This window comes from Pimephales promelas, chromosome 14, assembly GCF_988280905.1.
Source record: "Pimephales promelas chromosome 14, fPimPro1.hap1.1, whole genome shotgun sequence".
In the NCBI taxonomy this organism is placed as follows: Eukaryota; Metazoa; Chordata; class Actinopteri; order Cypriniformes; family Leuciscidae; genus Pimephales; species Pimephales promelas.
This window is the reverse complement of record NC_142782.1, coordinates 19,261,001-19,281,932: the sequence shown is the minus strand read 5'-3', so window position 1 is coordinate 19,281,932 and position 20,932 is coordinate 19,261,001. Positions and strand designations below refer to the sequence as shown.

The window sequence follows — 20,932 nt, the reverse complement described above, 5'->3', positions numbered from 1 at the left end:
AGAAGAAAAAAAAAACAAACAAACAAAAACTGACATTTGATCTATTTGTATACTAAAAGCAGACATTGACTTTCAAAAATGAACTTTATTATTATTTATTATACAATTATTCAATTATTATATCAACAATTAGTGTCATGACCACTCATAAAAACAGATCAAATTATGTGATTCGATAAAAACAGAACTTGACTTTTTTTCCCCAGCAGAGATAATTGAGAGCATCAGTAAAGTAAAGCAGAGTATGGATCATCTCACATACAGCAGTAGAAGTACTCAGAGTTCATGCAGTTAGAGCACAAGGATAAAATTCCAACAGACATTTAAATTAATGAAGTTTGCTAACCTATCGGTCCTTCAAGACTCATTTCTTATGACATAACTTTTTCTCAAGTCAATACCGAAATAGCTGCTGTTCTGTTACTGTTATGTTTAAAGTCATGGGAAAAAGGGCTATGGATCTAGTACTTCAAAGTATCAAAGAACCTGTCTGTCTTGTGTACTAACTCCATGGAGACAAATCAGACTGCCCTGCTTCATAAAAAGATCCCTTTCTCTCTTCTCCTTTCATGGGTGAGAGAGAGAGAGAGAGAGAGATTGGGAGGCAGAAAAAGAGAGTGAGAGAGTGAATAATGTAGCCCATGTAATATAGTGCTGTTTCTGTAAGACAGGAGGGGAGTTCATCCATAGTTCAGTGGTGGCACAGCAGGATAAAATTCTGATTACATTGAGTCTAGTCTGCCAATTATATTCAGTAGTTCAGAACATTTCAACATTCCTCATAAACCAGGGCTTTGTCTCTAGGTATGGCTGTAGTCAACAACATTTAATTGCCTTTTATTGTCCTGCTGTGTGAACAGACTCGTTCATTACCAAGGCTGCCGCGAGATACTGAGCAGTTTAGCACTCCGCGTCTCAAGACCGTGATGTTCATTACCGTGATATTTGGTGGTAAGTGCAGGATGCAGCATTTATATGTTACATTAATCTGTTTGGGGTCTGTCTTTTATGTTTTTAATGTTCACAGGGTGCATTTATTTATTCAATAATACAGGAAAACAGAAATATGAATTGTTTTTTATTTTAAATTTATTTTTAAAATGTAATGTATTCCTGTGATGGCAAAGCTGAATTTTCTTCAGTGTCACATGATCTTTCAGAACTAATTCTAATATGCCGATTTGGTGTTTGAGGAACTTTTCTTATTATCAATGTTGAAAGCAATGTATTTTGTTATATTTTTCTTTACAGATTCTTTAATCAATAGAAAGTTGTCATTATATTTTATATTATATAGTATGTTATATTATAATTATAAAGTTCCTTTGTTTTTGCAGTTTCAATGTTTTCAAATATATGTTTTTTACAGAGGGAAGAGAAGAGATACTGAACCTAAATTGCGAGATTATAAACTTCATCCACTGTATAAAAGAAAAATGCAATTTGGATCCCCAAGGTAAATCAAAGTTTGCTTCAGCTCAGGTCAAACATGGGTTGACTGGGAATATGAATTCAGTTTAAGTCCAAGTTTAACGTAAGAATCATTTCAAAGCTTAAACTGGATTTTCACATGTTTTGAAGTAAAAGTTGTGTCTGTGTAAATCCCACTACTAGTTTGAGGTTTGTTTTAACTCCAGACAACACTAAAAATCAGTAACTCACTCACAAATGGTTAATTTAAAGTCAAACAGACTAGTGAAGGAGATCTTAAAAAGACGTTTTCTCTGTAGAGACTGTGGACTTGATGGACAGGACGGGAGAGCTGGTGAACTTGGCAGAGAGAGCGCAGAGCACAGACCTCGTCTGCAGTTTGCTGAAGGAGAGAGAGAGCTATATTCCATTACGTGTGTCACGTGAGTTTCCACTTATCCACCTCAACAACAGATACCACAACAACTGGGAGGAAAATCAGTAAAAACACTGTTCTCTTGCAGGAGGTGAAGGCAGTGAAGGTCCTAAGTATTCTGCAGTGTATGACTTTGGCACAAGTTACCCTGAGCTAGCAGGCAATGCCTCTATTCTCACATTCATCAAAATGAGTACAATAGTTTACAGAGAAATAGTATCAAGTATCAAAGTATCAAGAAAAACAGTTATTGCGTCCTTTTTACTTCGTATTGTTATTTAAACTGATTTTGTGACAAATTCATTGGCATGTTTACTAATCACAACAGTTTTCACAATGTGTAGAAATATTTATTTTGGTGATCACTGTGGTACATTTTTGTTAGGGATATTAGACATCTTTTTGTTGTAGTTGTTGGCTCTCTGTTTAATGTAAACTTTCTTTCTTCTAAATTTAGAGATTCTGAGAAAACTATCAAATCCTTCAAAGGAGAAGGATAGAAAGGGTGGAGCATCTAAAAGGGGAGGAGTCAGTCAAAACCGCATCAAATCTGTGATGAACTTTAAGAAAGCCATCACAACACCTCGGAGCTGAAAAAAACTCGGGCTATTTCCATGTGTTAAACACTGTTGCCAAAATTGTATTAATAGAAGTCATTGTGTTACTACTCTGTTATATCATTTATATCATAAAAAGTAAATATTGCAGATTATTTGAATATATCTATGGCGAAGCGGGTTCTAAAAATGGTTTATTATAAAAAAGATGTTCTTTTTTCAAGGGGTAAGTTGATCCGAGTCAGAGGGCACCATCTTGGGTGTAAACTGACCATCTAGCTGAATCTGAATCAAACCCATGTAAATTATTTAACTATTTTGCAAGTAGTTTTTTCTTTCTTAAAGCTACCTTAAACAACAAAAAAATAACCAATTTATGTTAAAATGTCAATATCTTTAATTGTTTTTATTTCTAAAATTATTTTCTTGTAACCTTCCCAAAAAACAGACTAAACAGAGTTTGTTGGGAAAAATTCAATAAAAACTAAATTAGAATTAGAATGAATAAATATCACTGAAACTAATAAAGATTTTAGTCAAAAGGTTCTTAGTTGGCATGGTAGTTTTTCTGCAATGTCAAACATGTTAGGCCTTAGGGACTAGGCTACAGGTCGAAAGATATGTATGATTAAGCATCTTCTGGTTCTTATCAGAGAATCATTTGGTGTACTTGTACATTGTTCCTATCAAATAAACTAAAAAAAAAAAAAAAAGATGAATTAAACCAGTTGTGTAAAATTTCATTGTCATTATACCAGGTTATACTTCAAAGATTTAATTTAACTACAGTGCCTTATATGGTGAGTATAGGGCAGGGATTGGCAACTTCAGTCCTGGAGGGCCATTGTCCTACAGAGTTTAGCTTCAACCCTATTCAAACACACCTGAACAAGATAATCGAGGTATTCAGGATTACTAGAAAGTTACAGGCAGGTGATTTTTTCAGGGTTGGGGCTATCGCTGCGTTCCAGGCAGGTTTTTGAGCACGTAAATCACTATTTCAGCATTCCAGGCCAGTCACGCCAAACTACCTGAATGCAAGGAATTGTGGTAGCTAGATGTAAACAAACCAGCATGGCGGGGCTTGAAAATGGCGCATAAGTCAAGATAAGCTGTTATACCTTTTATTTTATTTGGAAATTAAAGGAATGCACGAAATGCATTTGGTATTAATTTCTCCTTACACTCAATGGACTGAAAACTAGTTAACGTTATTGTCCTAAAGTGTATTCACACATGTACCGCCTGCAGAAACACTGCATCCGTAGGGGCTGCCATTGTTGTTTTGTATGATTTTGCAGGCTAGGTGACGTCAGAGCTCATAACTGGGAGTACATCGATCTAGTACGAGTTCCTTGGTGGGAAGTCACGGGTCTGACTGTCGTTCCAGTGCACTTTCAGGTATAAGCTTGGGAAAACATGGGTTATGTTTGTTCCTGTATGTCTTGATCTCTCTATTTTAAGTTAAATTGACATCACATTTTGACGTTGAATGGTCTGGCTGATTAGATTGGTTTCTATGGATTCAAATCACAATGTTTCGCTGATTGGATTAGGAGTGGTCTAAGGGCAGGTTCCTAAACCTGTGTACCTCATTTACATGCTTTGTTTCAGAGTGTCTCTCCACCTCTATGAAACCCCTCCTCCCCCTTGAAAGGTATATCAACTACAATATTCCTTAGTCAGACTTGGGTGAGATTTCGATGACTACAGCGCTGTAAGACTTGGCAATGATTGCAGCTACCCACAGCTTGTGTTCTTGAGTTTCTTACACTTTAGAAAAAAAGTTGACAACAGTGGGGTATTAAAGGAGAACTCCAGTGCAAAATGAACCTTTGGTCTAATAAAACTTTGGTACCTAGTTAACCATTCTCTGAGAGTTGTTTTCATTATAATCAAATGTAAAGAGTTTAATCTCTAAAAACTGTTTAGTGTAATGCTATAGTATATGGGGGCATTTAATAAGTAAAAAGAATTGCTAATACCACTAACAAGGCTCAAAATAGCCCCACACTAACACTGTAACATAATTGGGTCCCTAGATGCAAAACAAAGCATTGAGAACTTTGTAAGTGTACAGACCGTTTAATTAGAAGATATTTTATAAAGAGTCCACTTTGTGTATACACAGCAGGCACCATCTTTGTAAAACAGTCTCGATAATTAGGCCTAAGTCAAACCACGAACGACATGCCAAGTGAGCTGAACTATGAAGTTAAATAATTTGCATGATTTTATACATTGCTAATTACTGTTTTACCTTTTTACTGTTTTACTGTTTTTAAAGTATAGCCTAAATTGATTCATTTCACTCTTCCCATCTGTATCTCTTCACAGTCATGTAGAAATGATGGGTGGTTCCAAAATACATGGTCACACATGACAACAAATGTGTACGATTGCCAAGATAAAGGGTGGGTGTGGGTCACCACTGGCTCATCTTACCCCTCTCCCTCTAAAGCATGTCAGCACCGCTGCAGAAATAGTTTTAACGTAATAGGTAGCCTAATACGATTTGGACTGATGATTCTGTCTTTCTTGACGTGGTAATGAAGTGTGCAACAACAAACCATGGGATCACTTGGACCCTCTGTTCGTGAACGATTGCATAAGATCTGGAAATGGGCTAGTTAAACAGTAATGCAAATCGAGGTGAATTCACTCTCTGCAGGTTGAGCACGAGGACGACAGCTCAAGATGTCTGGAAATGACTTTGAATCGCTAGAGAAGATTCTGGAGGCACATGTACCCGAGGCAGAACTCAGGAACGTCAGAAAACTGCTGTTCGGAAAAGAGCTGAAGTGAGTCACACACACTTTTACTACTGAATGTAGACTAGCCTACACGCCCCAGAGTTCAGTCATAAATGGAGGGACGTGCGATGACGGCTGATTTTAATTTCAATATAGCGTATATAAACTGGCCTACATCTGAAACACTTTAGGAGATTTGTGCAGATAAGTTAGAATTTTTTTCAGTGTCACTGGTTATAACTGGATACGCCTAACTGGATGTAAAGGTTGAAACTGAGTAAATGTTTCACGGTGGACTTTGGCCACAAAAAAAGGGGTCTCTACTTAGCGATGGCGTCATTGAATTAAATTTGATATAAACTCTGACATGCTCTGGTTTATTTGACTATATATCGCTCTAATAGATCTAAGTGACGCTACTTTTAACGTTTTCATTTTCGCATTATTAGGGTGACCAAAAACTAGGACACTCGGCCCGGCAAACAGGTATAGCTACTCAAATGATACTCGAAGTTTATAACTCAAAGATGCCTTATTAATTTCAATATTAAAAGTAGACTATGCCTCCTCTGTATGGATAGAAAATTGTTGTATTACAAGACACATATTCAGATAGGCTTCTCAGAGGTTACTCAACATATTTTATTATGACAGGTGTCAACCCAAAAAATAAATTGTCTGCACACTTGAGTCCTTCAAGCAAAATTTTGACAGGTGTCAAAAATAATGAATGAAATAATGATAGAAATAATGTCTCTTCTGTATTAGAAAAATACATATAATAAATAACTAAAAGAAATACCTCCAAATTCCTCCCTGTTTCTCATCCTCCTTGTTTGCCTATATCTATATTTTGCTGTAGAGCTGATCTTTCCCAGCAGTTTTTTGAAAACCAGGGCATTTTAATCACTTCATAAAAAACAGCCAGGGCGGCCAGGACAGGACATGAAAACAGGACATGTCCTGAGAAAACAGGACTGTTGGTCACCCTACGCATTATTATTATTTTTTTAATTGCACACTTAAGCATCTTTAGGCTATTACAAATATAACAATTCATTGCTAACAATTTCATTCGTACTGAAAAGAAAACATATTTTGAAGGAGAGAGGACAGTTTGAAATGTCTCATGCATTTATTGACCATTGGGCTACAATAATCTCAATCTTCCCTATTTATTTATATTTTCATAATGTTTAGCAGTTAATCAGCTTTTCAATAAATGGATTTCAGGAAGCTCAGCCTTCCCCAGGGTGCAATAGAAGCTGCTGCGGAGCAAGATTTTGATCTGAAGGGTTATGTGTTTGAGGCTTCTCCAGAACAGCTCAGACCACCCAGAACTGTCCGCGTGGGACTGATTCAGAACAAGCTAGTCCTACCCACTGATGCTCCTGTGCTTGAACAGGTGAGAGAAAGAAGTACACACTACATATAATGGCCAGGTGCTAAAACAAGTTTCATCTATTTATCATTTTTAATTTGAATTGTACTCTCATTTTGCTTTCACAGATCACAGCTTTGCATAAGCGTGTGGGGGAGATGGTAGAGGTGGCGGCCATGTGTGGAGTCAATATCGTATGCTTCCAGGAAGCCTGGAGTGAGTACACAAACAAACACACACACACACACACACACACATACTCAGACACATAAAAGTGATGGCTTATTCTTTTGTTAAATAACTTTTAAATATATTTTTTATACACTTCTTTAAACAAAAATTAACTCTACAGTCATTTCAAAAACATGCTGAAACATTCATAGTTGACAATAAAAAAAAACTTAATTCATGTCAAATCTACGGTACATGTGTGATGATTATAAATTAATTTAGAACTATTTTACAAATAATTTTAGATGAAATATAACATCTCTGCAATACACTGACTAACTACCCATACTCAGTCAGAAATATTACTTGTTTTAATTCTATGGGTATAATACGCCATTTCCTGTTGTCCTCAAGGAAATGAATGTGCTTATTTATGAACAGAGCTATGATGGGAAGGCTTTTTGACCTTCAGTGATGTAAGATGCCCTTGAAGACATCAGCAGACTCTGGTTTACCTCAGCAGAGCGCAGCAGGGTCGTAGTGACGAAGTTTAAGCTGCGCTCACAGTTTGTCTGTTTGTGTTGGCCGTGGCATGCTGTAGGGATGCTTCCTGATGAAAAGGAGTCTCATGTTCCAATTATAAACTCACTAGGCATTCCAAAGGTCATTCAGTTCCTTTGGGTCCCAATAGGCTCCCTTGCCCAGGTTTGAACCCCCTTAACCACCACCCCATGTAAACCTTTGACCTCTTGGCTCTGATTTCCTGTGTTTCCATGCACATCTATGAAGCATGTTTGCTTGGTTAGTCGTCATTAAAACATGCCATGTAAACAATAATCATTTCGTCATGCTCTCTAAACAAAACAACAACTGCTAATGAAAAACAAGACCATAAACCTTTCCACTGTACTTCGCATCCTCCCTCTTAGCAAGAAAAAACACATTTTATTGGATACCGAAGAGAATCAATTTCGACAGATTAAAACCCCCATAAATACAAATCAGCTCTAATGAAATATTTTAGGGGAAATAAATAAGCATCATTTTCTCTCCTGTCTCCTCTCATGTCCTCCACTCTTAGCAATGCCTTTTGCGTTTTGCACTCGAGAGAGGGAGCCCTGGACAGAGTTTGCCGAATCGGCAGAGGACGGGCTCACCACACGCTTTTGTATTCAGGTAAGAATTGAATAAATGGATGTCTTCATATAATCGTAACACTCATCCTTTGCTATGAAGCATCATCTTGATCTTTAGTTATACGCTCAAATATTTAAAGGGATAGTTCACATTGAAATTAATTTTTTATATGTTTTAGCTTACCTCAAGGGCATCCAAGATTTAGGTGTCATTGTTTCCACTGTATTTTCAATTTTGATATTTTTCGGTCAAACCTTTGTTGTCTATCAGTCATATAATGGAGATTTACGGGGCCCACCTTAAAGATCATGCACAGAGAAGTCCAAATGAAACATGATTTAATGATTCGTAAATGTAAGTACACATTGATGGCCTAAGACAGGAAACGAGTGGTTTGTGTGGGAAAACGAACAGTATTCATATCGTTTTTACCTCTTGTAACCATGTGCCTTCAGATCAGTTGGACTTGGCTGTGGTTACAAGAGGTAAAAACGATATAAATACTGTTCGTTTTCTCACACAAACCGCTCATTTCGTGTCTTAGGCCATCAATGTGTACTTACGAGTCATTAAATCATGTTTAATTTTGACTGTGCATGCTCTTTGACGTGGACCCCCTAAACCTGCATTATATGACTGATAGACAACAACGGTTTGACCGAAAAATATCAAAATTGAAAATACTGTGGAAAAAAAGACACCTACATCTTGGATGCCCTTGAGGTAAGCTAAAACATACCAAAAATTAATTTCAAAGTGAACTATCCCTTTAACCTCAGTCCCCAAATCAATTATTTGTTTACTCCTCAAACTCAAGACGAGGCTGTATTTCTATTAGCATGGACCGAATTGTTTTATTCCCTTGTGCCTATTGCGAAGGGAGTTAGTTTTGATATAGCGCATGTTTGTTTTAACTGGTGCGGTGCTGTGCAGCTGCTTTGAGGCTGGTGATTTGTTAATGGAAGTAGCAGGGGGTTAAGCCCACAGAGGGGACGGGGACGTTCTGACCACGGCGAAAGCCTCAGACGATGAGCACTGCAGCACGTAACTCTGTAATCTTCTGACACTGAGTTCTGAGAAATTACATGGCCTGCTATGACTGTTTACAGAGGAACCGCATCTATCCTTTTACAAATATGCCCCAAGATGAGATTTCTAGCACCAGTGCAGTGGTGTGTTAAAAAGTGTGGGGTTTTTTTTGTACACTTTCCTGTTAATATTGTTTAATGGCATTTTTTTTTATCATGCAGGTTCTTCAAGATCACTATAGATTATGGCAAAAATGTAGAATATTTTTGTCCTTGTTTATTAACTTATTCAAAAATACAATTTGTTCATAAAAATGACTAATGACTCTTCTACAATAAGAATGTTTTCTGAATGAAAATTCTTTAATTAATATGAAATAAACAATACTAAAATAAAACTGTTCTACTCTAGTTTAATTCTTAATTTCCGTATTAAAATTCATTGTTGTTTTTTTATTTTTTTGTCAGCACATAAAAGTCAGGTTGATACAACTATCCTGATGTCATAATAAAGAAAAAAAATCCTCATTCAAATAATGAAATTCTTGGAAAATAAACTATATTAACTATTATAAAAGTATATTAACTCTATTAAATAATATAGAAATAATAATAATACATTTTATTTAAAATGCGATTTTCTTATACTCAAAGCGCTAATGTTAAATGTCTATACTAAAATCTGAAATATTTTAATATTTAAGCATTTTATTAATGTTTTAAAAGACTGCCTAACTGCTTATTAGTATTGTAAAACTATTGTCACCCAAATCAGTCATGTGTTGCGACTAACACAATAAAAATTCATAAAACAAGAAATTCTATCACAGACATGAATTTGGGATTTTTATGACAAGACAAAGTGATTTAATGTGGAAAAATGTAGTGTGACCACCCTGCTATGTTCCACTTGCAGCAGCCATTCCTGCTAATGCTGAAAATATGTGTGCTTGATTTCTATTTTTTTCTAGCTGGCCAAAAAATACAACTTGGTGGTGGTGTCTCCCATTTTGGAGAGAGATGAGATCCACGGTGGAACATTGTGGAACACGGCAGTGGTGGTGTCCAATAACGGTCATGTTCTGGGCAAATCACGGAAGAATCACATTCCACGTGTGGGAGACTTCAACGAGGTCAGTGTCACCCTCTGCATAACAACCGAACAACTGTCAGTGTGACAAAACACAGCTACAGTGTCACTATATTTACATCAATAGAGTGTCATCACCTATTTGCATTAAGCTAACATGAGTTAAGTACGCTATAAATTCAATTTTAATACACTGAGGTCCAAAAGTCTGAGATCATTAGTGAAAATAATTTTTTTTGTTTGTTTATTAAAAAACGGAAAATGTCGGAAAAGGTATTTGTTCCAGCCGCACTCGAAATGCATGAATTCGTGTTGAATATGAAGTTTGTGTAAAACATTCTCGGGAATGATCCAAAGAGCATCTTGAGATTCAATAGAAAGGACATCTGTTCATATGTATAAAGGTGTCTCATATGTGATTGGTGACAGACATAGTACAGAATCTCTTATTCGTTTTATGTTTTGAAATCCCATATAGTTTTCAGTATGGTGTGCTGCTGCATGGGCACTGTATGTCTAAATCATATTGGATAACTGAAAAGTTGTCCAGTACTAGAAATTCTTCTTTTCAGAGATTTGTTCCAGCATGTTGGGTGTCATTTTTCACCTCCAGGTTAAACGAGTGTGTGCGCGTGTGTATCTGCACTACATCATCCGTGGCACTTTAAGTGGTTGATTTCTCCCTCTGCTGTTTATCAGTTGTTCTTTTGATCCATTCCACACTGTGATAATGCTCAATACAGGAAATGTGCCCACTTTCTTTTCCTGGAACACAAGTGTATCTGCAGGAACCAGATGACAGAGGCAACTCTATTCTGTTGTTTTCAGTTAAATAAAGGAGAATTATTGTTTAAATTATATTTAAACACTGTTTTATGTTGTAGTTTAAGTATGCTGATTTGCTGATATTTTAAATGGGTGATGAACTGACAAATCAATTTTTCCTTGAGTTTTTGACATCTAAGAGGTCATCATATGAAAAGAAAATCCTTTTTAAAAAAAAGTTTCAGAACCGAAAACGTCCTTGTTAGTCCAATAAAAGCTTTTATTGACACCAGCCCCAGCAAACAACTCGTTTTTCAAAGCGGGGAACTATGACGTCAAAGAGGATAAAACACCACCCCCGCAGAAGACTTGTTTAGACGGTTTAGCCCCGCCCACCGATTCGCGCATTACAAGCATAGCTAAATAACATAGATTCCTACCTCGTGATGACAAACCGGATCGAGAGTGAAACTCATTATAATATGCAAAACTGTTATCCACTCACAGCAGTGGGCGTTTACTTCCATGTCTTCAAGGCGAAACGCCCATAAAAACCGAACGTTTTTGAGCTGGGCTCAAAACTAGGGTAGATAATAGCCTATTACTTATTCATTTTTTAATGTAAAAAGTAAAAACCAAGCGAACGTCATAAGTTGACCTCAGACAACAATATAAAAACATTTGAAAAGCCAGTTCATGACCGCTTTTAAGATCCAATCAATTCCCGATCGACAAAATCAAGTCGCTCAAGTTTCACTCAAATATAGTCACACGGGGAAGAAAAGCCTATCTCAACTTCAGTTTGTCAAAATGTCGATTTTATTGCATCAAAAGGGTTAAAGGAGCTGTATGTAAGAAATGTATATCAAATATGGCCCTGATATGTCACTAGACATTAAGAAATCATGTTAATTTCAAATACTTGTATCACTGACAACAGTAGTCCAGCCAGGATATTGTCATTTAAAAAGTGAAGTTGCAGCCCTCAACTGATGTTGATGTTATCATGTTGTGTTTTGGTCTGATGCTCCACCATCCGCCTATCTACCAATCATGAAGTCAGTAGTGTTGTAGCATCCGAGTTTCCAGCTCTGCTCTAGTTACCACAGCTGTAGATACAAATGTGGCGGATAAAATAACATTGGATCTGACAACCTCGAGTCAGGGGGAAGGGGATACACCGCTCTGCAGTAATTTGAAAGTGATTGCAGTACCAGTTTTGGCCACAATCTTACATACGGCTCCTTTAAAGAAATATTAACGAGTGTATTAGCCTACTGATAGCTAGTACTAATGTTTGAAGTGTTGCTTTTCTGTGTGATAGGCTATTGATGTTGCATTTCCATAAATCAACTTTTAAACGGACTCTTTTTCATTCTTCCTCTAGTCTTCATATTACATGGAAGGCAACACCGGCCACTCTGTATTCCAGACTCAGTTTGGGAAAATCGCTGTTAACATCTGTTACGGACGACACCACCCTCTCAACTGGTTTATGTACAGCATAAATGGGGCTGAGATCATCTTTAACCCCTCGGCCACAGTTGGATTGCTCAGGTATCGTGTTGTTCTCATGGGAAAGACGCAGAGCCCGGATTCCCTCATGCTGATGCAGGTTTTGTGTTACAGTGAACCAATGTGGTCGATTGAGGCCAGAAATGCAGCCATCGCAAACCACTGCTTCACCTGTGCCATCAACCGGGTAGGAACGGTATGTGCCACCTGTTGTCCTATAACTGTGCCAAAAACAATCTTAAAAATGACATAAATTATGCTCTTCAGTCTAAAATACATGCAGAGATTGCCAGGAAATGTCCTGTTTACCCTAACTAAGCGCATACTGTGATAAAATCACAACCACAGTAAACTTAATATGTTCTAATAAGATTAGATAAGCACATGCTAATAATTTAAACAGGATAATAAGCCAAACTGCAAATAACGTTACACAGATGAAAAAACAAGGTGCCTTTTTTTTCGTGGCTCTGTAGAGTCTGGTCTCTGTTAGTGGTTATAATGTCTTAGAGGGATGACTTTTATTCCCAGAGTTAGATATAGTAAACCAATTATCTTTAAATGGGTTTTAAATGGGAGTTATTTGGACAGTCTGTTATGCAGTGCCTCTCATAAAGCGTCGAATGTTCAGATATGTGTTTTCTGCTGCCCTCTACTGCACAGAAGTGACTCGAGCCTTTGGGTTTTGACGTAGATTTCTCTTTTCCAGGAGTATTTCAAGAATGAGTTCACATCTGGAGATGGAAAGAAAGGTATCTATTTAGTTTGAGCAGGTGCATGCATCTGCGTATGTGGGCTTGTTTCTTTTATTTTGTGTTTTATTTGCTTAAAAAAATTGGTTTCACAACATTGATAATAATTAGAAATGTTTCTTGAATGATCATGTGACACTGAAGACTGGAGAAATGATGCTGAAAATTCAGCTTTGCATCACAGAAATAAATTACATTTTAAATTATATTAAACGTTATTTTAAATTGTAATCATTTTCACAATATTACAGTTTTTTACTGTATTTTTGTACTGTACATTACCAACCCCAAACTTTTTGAACAAAAGTATTTACATAGCATGGTTCCTGTAATGAAAATATTTAGTGAGATCAAGTGCATTTCTCATAAGTCACTCATAGATGGCACTCTCAGCCGAGTAAATCAATTTAAACCCAAAGATACTTCCTGTCAGTATACAAATGTGAGTACAGCTGGCTGTTTCCCATAGATTAGTGTTTACTGTGTGTCAGCAGCGCATAAAGGTTCTGTGTATCTGTCTGTCAATCTAACATCTGCGTCGTGACGGGCTGAGGACAAGGGACCTTGTCCAAAGGTATCGTGTTCCTAAAGCTCTGGTAGTCAGACTCTGTTCTCACTTTCAGCCCTCATTACTGTTGCATAAGCCTTTCACCTGAACACAAAACCCCCCTCTGCTGTTTTACATGCATGTACAGCCTCCATGTAACATGACCAGGGTCACACAGATATATGCCACAAACATATACAAGGGCAGCTTTCCATGAATAGGGTACAAAATACAGTCTAAAACTACTTAATAATTAACTGTTTTTTTCTTTCCCAACACGATCAGTGTAACAAGATGCTTATGAAAATGTTGAATGTCTGCCTCTGGAGATTAAACTAGATAATGTATTGTTGTATTATTTTTCATACATTTTTCATGGGGTTAGCATGTTTTGCGAGCCCTATTAGCAAAATTTGGGACATGAGTAAATGGGCTTTATGCCCAGCTGCACTACTTCCTGAACTTCAGCCAGCTCCTTGTTTCCTGTCTGCCATTATTGGTCAAATTGATTAATTCAGGTGTGCTTGACCTCAGTAGTCATGGCAACAATAATCAGACACACCTGAATTAATCAATTTGGCCAATAATGGCAGACAGGAAACAAGGAGCTGGCTGAAGTTCAGGAAGTAGTGCAGCTGGGCATAAAGCCAATTGTTTAAACTGATATTGTTGCGGTGTTAATAACACAAAATTTGACAGATAAAATGTTAAAACAAAGAAAAAAACTATGCCATAATGGGTCATTTGGGATCAAATGTTGATTTGTAGTTAGTAAACATATGCTTCCATTTATAAGTTTGGGGTCAATAAAATAGGCTAAGAAATTAATACTTTTTTTTTCAGCAAGGGCACATTTACAATATTTAAATGCTGTTGTTTTGAACTTTCTATTTATCAAATGATACTAAACAAAAATGTGTCTGTTTCTACAAAAATACTAAGCAGCTGTTTTCAACATTGATAATAATAGGAAATGTTTCTTAAGCTTTTCCATCACAGGAACAAATTACATTTTAACACATTAAAATAGAAAACTAATTGTAACAATATTTCACAATATTCCCTTTTTATGCGTTTTTGATCAAATAAATGTAGCCTTGGTGAGCATAAGTAAGAAAAATCTTACTGAATTCAAACTTTTGAACATTGGTGTGCATTTATTAAATGATTTCTGATTTGCTTTATCTGTAGCGCACCGTGACTTAGGCCACTTTTATGGCTCCAGCTATGTAGCTGCTCCTGATGGCAGCAGATCTCCGGGATTATCCAGAACCCGCGATGGCCTCCTGGTGACAGAGCTGGACTTGAACCTAAATCGCCAAGTTGCTGACAAATGGAACTTCAAGGTGAGATAAAAATCAATACAGTACATATTTCTTTCAGGAAGATACCTCATCACGATCACCATCCGAGAGGTTTATTCTCTTTGAGAAATGTCATATCCTATAGATATTGAAACAGGACAGTCTACAGTAGTGTCTGTGTGCCACTCACACATATGAATCTCTCCACAGATGACTGGGAGGTATGAAATGTACGCAGAGGAGCTGAAAAAAGCCGTCCAGCATGACTTCAAACCCAACATTGTTAAGGAGTGAGTGCCAAAATTTCCTGAGAAGAACTGTGATTTCTCCTGAAAGCCAAACTCTGCAGATGCAAGCGAACCACATTGGGTTTTAGGGTAACACTTAACGATCAGGTTCTTTTATTAAACATTAGTTAATGTATTAACTAACATGAAGTAACCATGAGCAATACATTTGTTACCGTTTTTTTTTAATCTTTGTTAACGTTAGTTAATACAAATCCAGCTGTTCATTGTTTGTTCATGTTAGTTCACAGTGCATTAACTAATGTTAACAAGATTTTACTAAAGTATTAGTAAATGTTGAAATTAACATTAACAAAGATTAACAAATGCTGAAGTAGTATTGTTTATTATTAGTTCATGTTTACTAATGTAGTTAACTAATGAACCTTATTGTAAAGCTCTCTACTTGAATTTCACAAAATAACTTAATTTATAAGTTCATTTTTAAGGTCAATAATGGAAATGATGCATTTGATTAAAATACAAATCCAACTTTTATTCATTTCCTAAATGCAACTATATATTTCATAAAAATAAAGTTTGCCATATCAACATTCCTTATGTTCTCTTAAAAATAAGCACAAGCTGATGTAATCGGACACCTGAAGCAGTCTTAAAAGAAAAATCACGAAAATAACATTTTAACATGAATGGTATAAGATTAAATAACAGAATTATGGCTGGTGGAACACCATAGTGCAAGTATTTCATTCATCTTCCATTTCGTCAAGATTGAACCATCTGAACCACTGAGCAGGCGTAGTGTGTTTACAAGCATTCACAATACTGTAGCCATTTCAAACGCTGCGCGACTCTATACCACAAAACAACTGACGTAAAACTCCAAACGTAGTGTTCCTTTTCTCTCTCTGATGACACCAACACATTATAATAATGAGAATTTAACAACAAAATATTGTTTTTAACACAGAAATGGGTCTAATACTGTACTAATGCTGAGTGAGTTTGAAATGTACTGTATGGCTCACAGCTTATCGCCCACAAAGCAGCCAAACTCTCTCTCGCTACTCTAAATGAGGATATGACAGACGTCCAGGTGATTTTGTTTTTGAGGAAACCACCGGAGTAAATGAATCCACACGTATTGCACCCCTGAAAAACATTTCTTTCCCGACAGTGGGACGTAATTTAGCATACTGGATTTTTCATATCTAACCTGAGTTTTTAAAAACAGCTTCCCTCTTTCACAATAATTAAAATCGTTCACTGTATGCTCAATTAAGTGGCTTCCAAGAGGGAAAAACGAAACAAATTATAACAAATCGCAACCCCATAATTTTGCAAGGTTAACAAATCACAAAATCTCCATCATTACATGAATGAAAAACATTATGTACACTCCTCCTCTACCTCTTACAGTGGCAGAGACTATACAAATCAAATGTGCTAGATAAAAATAGAAGTCCACATCACAATAATGATGAGTTACGTAATACGTATACATAGCATCTCTCTTTCCTTTCTGTGTGAATATTTCATTCTGTGGCCGATGGAGCACCATAGTGATGTTTTGAGCGACACTACAGCACTTATGAGGACCATAGCCAGAGGTGACACATACTACCCGCTATTGGCCTGGTACGTGCTACCTGTTGGCAAAAATGCTACTCAGCCAACCACAGTAGATGCTAAAAGCGTGTTAAATGTGTGTTCGTTCAAAAAGCGGTCAAGACTCAATCATCTTTGTAGATCAACAGTATGTCCTCGTCCGTTCCGTAGCTTCTTCTGGCCTCCTCGAAATTGCTAAAGCTAGTGCAGCACACACCTGTCAATCAAAGTGATCAAACATCAGTTTTAATGTTCCTGCAATGTGTAAAGATTCTCAGTTATAAAAAAATAACCATATGTTTCAAAGATGTAAGAGGCCTCAAAAGTATTTGACACTTAAAAAAATGTATTAGATAATGAAGTATCAAACATATCAAAAAGGCATCTGCAAACAAATCCAAGGTGGTTTGACAATCTGCGCATGCAGTATGAGCCAAAATATTATGACCAGTCAAAGGTGAAGCGAATGTCATTGATTATCTCCTGACAAGGCCACATATTACTTCCTGGTTAGATCAGATGGCAAACAATCAGTTTTCATAATCAACGTATTGGATGCGGGAGAAATGCAGGAGGATCTGACTCTGAGCGACTTTGACAGGCCACAAACAAGTGACAGGTTGTTGGGCGCCCAAGTCTCATCGATGCACAGGGACAACAACGACTATCCCGTCTCGTCCAAGCCAACAAAAGGTCTATTTTGGCACAAGTCACATAAAATGTGATTGGAATGGTTATGGAAGGAATGTGTTACAACAAACAGTGCGTTTGTGAAAGGGTTGTGTAGCTGCAGACCAATCAGAGTGCCTATGATGACCCCGTCCACCATCAAAAAAACATCTACAATGGGCACGCGGGCGTTGGAACTGGACCTTGGAGCAGAGGAAGAAGGTTGCCTGGTCCAATGAGTCAGAGTCCCACACGCGCGATGCTAATATTTGATGTGGCGGGTGGAATAATATTTGCGGTGCGGCTCGGAAATTAATAGGCACGAGCAGACTGTGGGTCAAATAGCACAGACTATTTCTATTTCGACTCAATTCGGTACCCACTGACTCTCCGCTCTAGTCTAAAGAACGTCAAAGGTTTCAACTAGCTACGTGATCTGCGGCATTGAGCACGGCGTTTGCATACAGTGATTGACAGCTTCAGTCATTAAGGGAGTGCTCTTTGCTCGCTTTCAGTATATAATCTATTCACAATTTGAATAAAAGTTTTATCTTTCATGCTGCTAAGAGGATCAACTGCAACATAGACACTGCAGAGTTTCAGGAGAGACAAGCGCATTTGCATGCAGGGTGAATCTGCAAAAATATCGCAAATATTGTATGACAGTAAAGGCTCATATTTGGTTATATGCATGTATATATATATATTAAAACATTTTTAGAGAGTAAAAGCGTGTGTGATTTAAGGACATTTGTTGAAAATAAATCTCTCTTGACCTCGAGGAAATGAATAGTTTAAATGAAGTCATTATTTTTGTTTGTTTTTTTTGCGCACAAAAAGTGTTCTCGTCGTTTAATAAAGTTAAGTTTGAACCACTGTAGTCACTTGGACTATTTTAATGATGTCTTTAATAACTTTTCGAGGCCGGCAAGTTTCAATTCCTGAAGAAGCCTATGAACTAGTATGGAGGAGTGATCCAGCTCTCAGATTTCATCAAAAATATCTTAATTCGTGTTCCGAAGATGAACGAAGGTCTTACGGGGTTGGGACAACAGGAGGGTGAGTAAATACTGACAGAATTTTAATTTTTGGGTGAACTATCCCTTTAAGGAATGGTTTGAGGAACATGATGAAGAGTTCAAGGTGTTGCTCTGACCTTCAAATTCATTTGAGCATCTGTGGGACGTGCTGGACAAACAAGTTCGATCTACTGTGGCTTCACCTCGCAACGGATCTGCTGAAAACATCTTGGTGCCAGATACCACAGGACACTTTCAGGACCAATAGCATATTACGCAGGTGGTCATAATGTTTTGGCTCATTGGTATATGTGTGTATATATATAATAATGCCACTTGGTTTGATATTTCAGTTCGAAACTGGTGTTTAGACTTCTTAATACATACGGTCTGAGTAGGCGGGATTGTTGTAGAAGACGTTGCCGGTATTGCGGTTAAATCCACACACCACCACGAAGTGGCCCTGGTAATCTGGCTTCCTGCAGAAGCACTTCTGACCCACAGGGAGGAAACAGCAGTATTTGACAGGCGTGGAGCACAGCTCACACACCAACACCACTGCGTTGACCAGCACGATGGCCACATGACCCTGTTCCAGGTGACTCTGGATCTCCTGAACTGTAACAGAGCTACAAGAGACCAACATATGTCATCAGATTTCTTCATGCACTGCACAGGAGTTTCAGCTGAGAGATCTGGTAAATTTCAGATATGATAGAATGGTAAATATATATACACACAAGAATAAATGTCTGAAATGTGATACTGTTTCGTCTAAATGGACTTAAAAAAACAAAATCAATTGTTTTCAATTGATTTGAAGCATTCCTGTAGCTCCATCTATAGAGCATGACAGAGAATGGGTATGAACGGAGAAAAAAAATGCCTTCAATGTAAATTACTTACAAATAAAATAACATGGACATGATTAAATGCATAATTAAATGTACATTGATAGAAATCAATTAAAAGTCTTCAATACGGCCCAATACCTTGTACAGTATATTGGGCATGGCTAATTTTTCCAATCCAATGAATTGTCATGACTTTTCCAGACATGTTTGATTACAGCATAAACACTTTCTAGTGTTTAGACAAGTCGCCCTGGCATTTCTAGGGTTTCCGTGATGGTGGTAAACCAGTATGTCAAGCACAAAGTGTCAGCATGCTCCACAGAACAGAAGAAATGTGGAAAACCTCACCATTTCTTCACCAGGACGCCTTTGCTCTCAGCCTTCATAAAGAGTTCATTCACCCTGTCCTCCTCTGTTTCAAAATGCTTTTTATAGAAAGACTGAAGCAGGAAACAAAGGAAAAAGAAAAATGACTCAGATACCAAGGTGAACATGTATACCATCTGAGTCAGGACTGATCCTTTAACTAAAATCACAACTCCACAAGCATAAAAACCAATGCTTTAACATGACACTGACAGCAGCTCATATACCTGGTTCCTGAAGCCCTTGTCCACACCGAGAGTCTGTGTGCAGAAGCAGTGTCTGACCCCCAGCTTACACATGAGATAAGCCAGGTCTATAGTCCACACACTCTCTGTGAACTCCAGGTCCAAACACGCTCTCTGAAATTCCTCCTCACTTACTGGATGTAAATACCTGCACACAAACAAAAGTTTAAATACGTATCATTAGGGTAATTGTTACAGGATAATAGATCATTTAAAATGCATACTTACTCCAGTACCATTCTGGAACAGGCCAAGCCACAATCCCAGTGGAACAGCTGCCGGATGACCGGTACGTTTAGCAGCACATCATCTGGTAGAACAAGGTCAGAATGGACAGTGGTAAAATCCATATCCTTGAGCTACAATGAGCAGCTTTTGGTCTGTTCACATTATCATAAGTTAATATGTTCGGGGTCAAATTGGTTTTGGTTATGAACTGAATTATATCAAGCCACTCATTATATCCACGTAAAACAGGTGAATGACAGTAAATAACAACTTAAAGTTAAACACAAGCAGCTTGAGAATAATACATGAACTGTTAATTTGTTCATTTTAATCAAATATATCCGGGTTGTGTGTTTGGTCCAGTATTGTACGTCAGAGTATCATTGATTAAAATGCTAGTGGGGTAAACAGTTACAAGCCATCTAAGATGTTTCATTCGAATGTCATTTAACACGAACTCACCGTTCATGATTCAGTCTGCGTGTGTGTGTCTCTCTCTGTTGTTGTGTTGCAGTGATGTTTAATAGCAGGGCTTGATTCATGAAGGCTGTCTCTGCAAGCGGGGTTAGCCGGACAGCCGCATGCCCTCCTGTCCTCTAACGTTACATCAAAAACGCTAAAAACGGTCCATCTTGCTGATGCTGATGAGGCTGTTGGTGAAAAGCTATGAAACTGCTACTAACTCGACTTGTTTAGTCCACGCCTTGTGGTGGTCATTCTCAATGTTTCACTTCCTGTCAAACCAAATGTGCGTCGGTGCATCGAGGAGAGGCAGAACTGCGTCCTCTGCTGAAGGGACGAGAAATGACAGTCAGGCGCAACCAACAAACTAAATTCTAAATTATATTC

The 20,932-nt window shown here is 37.5% G+C and overlaps 3 protein-coding genes across 5 annotated transcripts; 2 read left to right on the top strand and 1 right to left on the bottom strand.

Moving 5' to 3' along the window:
* The first annotated feature begins 867 nt into the window (after nt 1-867).
* On the top strand, nt 868-3,210 carry c8h22orf15 (chromosome 8 C22orf15 homolog). 2 transcript variants are annotated; one of them, XM_039679809.2, is made up of 5 exons: nt 868-951; nt 1,370-1,456; nt 1,731-1,853; nt 1,935-2,006; nt 2,304-3,210. In XM_039679809.2, the coding sequence occupies exons 1-5, from the start codon at nt 927-929 to the stop codon at nt 2,438-2,440; spliced, it is 444 nt and encodes a 147-aa protein (XP_039535743.2). In that variant the 5' UTR covers nt 868-926; the 3' UTR covers nt 2,441-3,210. The 2 variants fall into 2 exon arrangements, with proteins under 2 accessions (XP_039535743.2, XP_039535754.2); XM_039679820.2 differs by lacking the exon at nt 1,935-2,006.
* A 1,750-nt stretch (nt 3,211-4,960) lies between these two features.
* Nucleotides 4,961-15,687, top strand: upb1 (ureidopropionase, beta). The gene is made up of 10 exons (XM_039679795.2): nt 4,961-5,204; nt 6,390-6,561; nt 6,666-6,753; nt 7,790-7,884; nt 9,845-10,006; nt 12,116-12,285; nt 12,358-12,439; nt 12,953-12,995; nt 14,734-14,888; nt 15,057-15,687. Exons 1-10 carry the CDS (start codon nt 5,101-5,103, stop codon nt 15,138-15,140), a joined length of 1,155 nt encoding a protein of 384 aa, XP_039535729.2. The 5' UTR covers nt 4,961-5,100; the 3' UTR covers nt 15,141-15,687.
* gucd1 (guanylyl cyclase domain containing 1) lies at nt 15,604-20,837 on the bottom strand. 2 transcript variants are annotated; one of them, XM_089119550.1, is made up of 6 exons: nt 20,568-20,837; nt 20,084-20,183; nt 19,838-20,003; nt 19,593-19,684; nt 18,778-19,019; nt 15,604-16,919 (listed from the first exon to the last, which is right to left on the bottom strand). In XM_089119550.1, exons 1-6 carry the CDS (start codon nt 20,623-20,625, stop codon nt 16,828-16,830), a joined length of 750 nt encoding a protein of 249 aa, XP_088975676.1. In that variant the 5' UTR covers nt 20,626-20,837; the 3' UTR covers nt 15,604-16,827. The 2 variants fall into 2 exon arrangements, with proteins under 2 accessions (XP_088975676.1, XP_039535717.1); XM_039679783.2 differs by having other exon boundaries at nt 20,084-20,165; nt 20,546-20,834.
* Between the last annotated feature and the right edge of the window lie 95 nt (nt 20,838-20,932).

Excerpts from the sequence above, each read along its gene's own strand:
- gucd1 (XM_089119550.1), bottom strand. The coding sequence starts at position 20,625 with ATGAATCAAGCCCTGCTATTAAACATCACTGCAACACAACAACAGAGA. Across the intron at positions 20,184-20,567 it reads ACAACAGAGAGAGACACACA|CTGACCTTGTTCTACCAGAT; the intron begins CACGCAGACTGA and ends CCACTGTCCATT. Across the intron at positions 19,020-19,592 it reads GGCGTCCTGGTGAAGAAATG|CTCTGTTACAGTTCAGGAGA; the intron begins GTGAGGTTTTCC and ends GGTCTCTTGTAG.
- upb1 (XM_039679795.2), top strand. The coding sequence starts at position 5,101 with ATGTCTGGAAATGACTTTGAATCGCTAGAGAAGATTCTGGAGGCACAT. Across the intron at positions 6,754-7,789 it reads ATGCTTCCAGGAAGCCTGGA|CAATGCCTTTTGCGTTTTGC; the intron begins GTGAGTACACAA and ends CTCCACTCTTAG. Across the intron at positions 10,007-12,115 it reads GTGTGGGAGACTTCAACGAG|TCTTCATATTACATGGAAGG; the intron begins GTCAGTGTCACC and ends TTCTTCCTCTAG.
- c8h22orf15 (XM_039679809.2), top strand. The coding sequence starts at position 927 with ATGTTCATTACCGTGATATTTGGTG. Across the intron at positions 952-1,369 it reads CATTACCGTGATATTTGGTG|AGGGAAGAGAAGAGATACTG; the intron begins GTAAGTGCAGGA and ends TGTTTTTTACAG. Across the intron at positions 1,854-1,934 it reads TATTCCATTACGTGTGTCAC|GAGGTGAAGGCAGTGAAGGT; the intron begins GTGAGTTTCCAC and ends GTTCTCTTGCAG.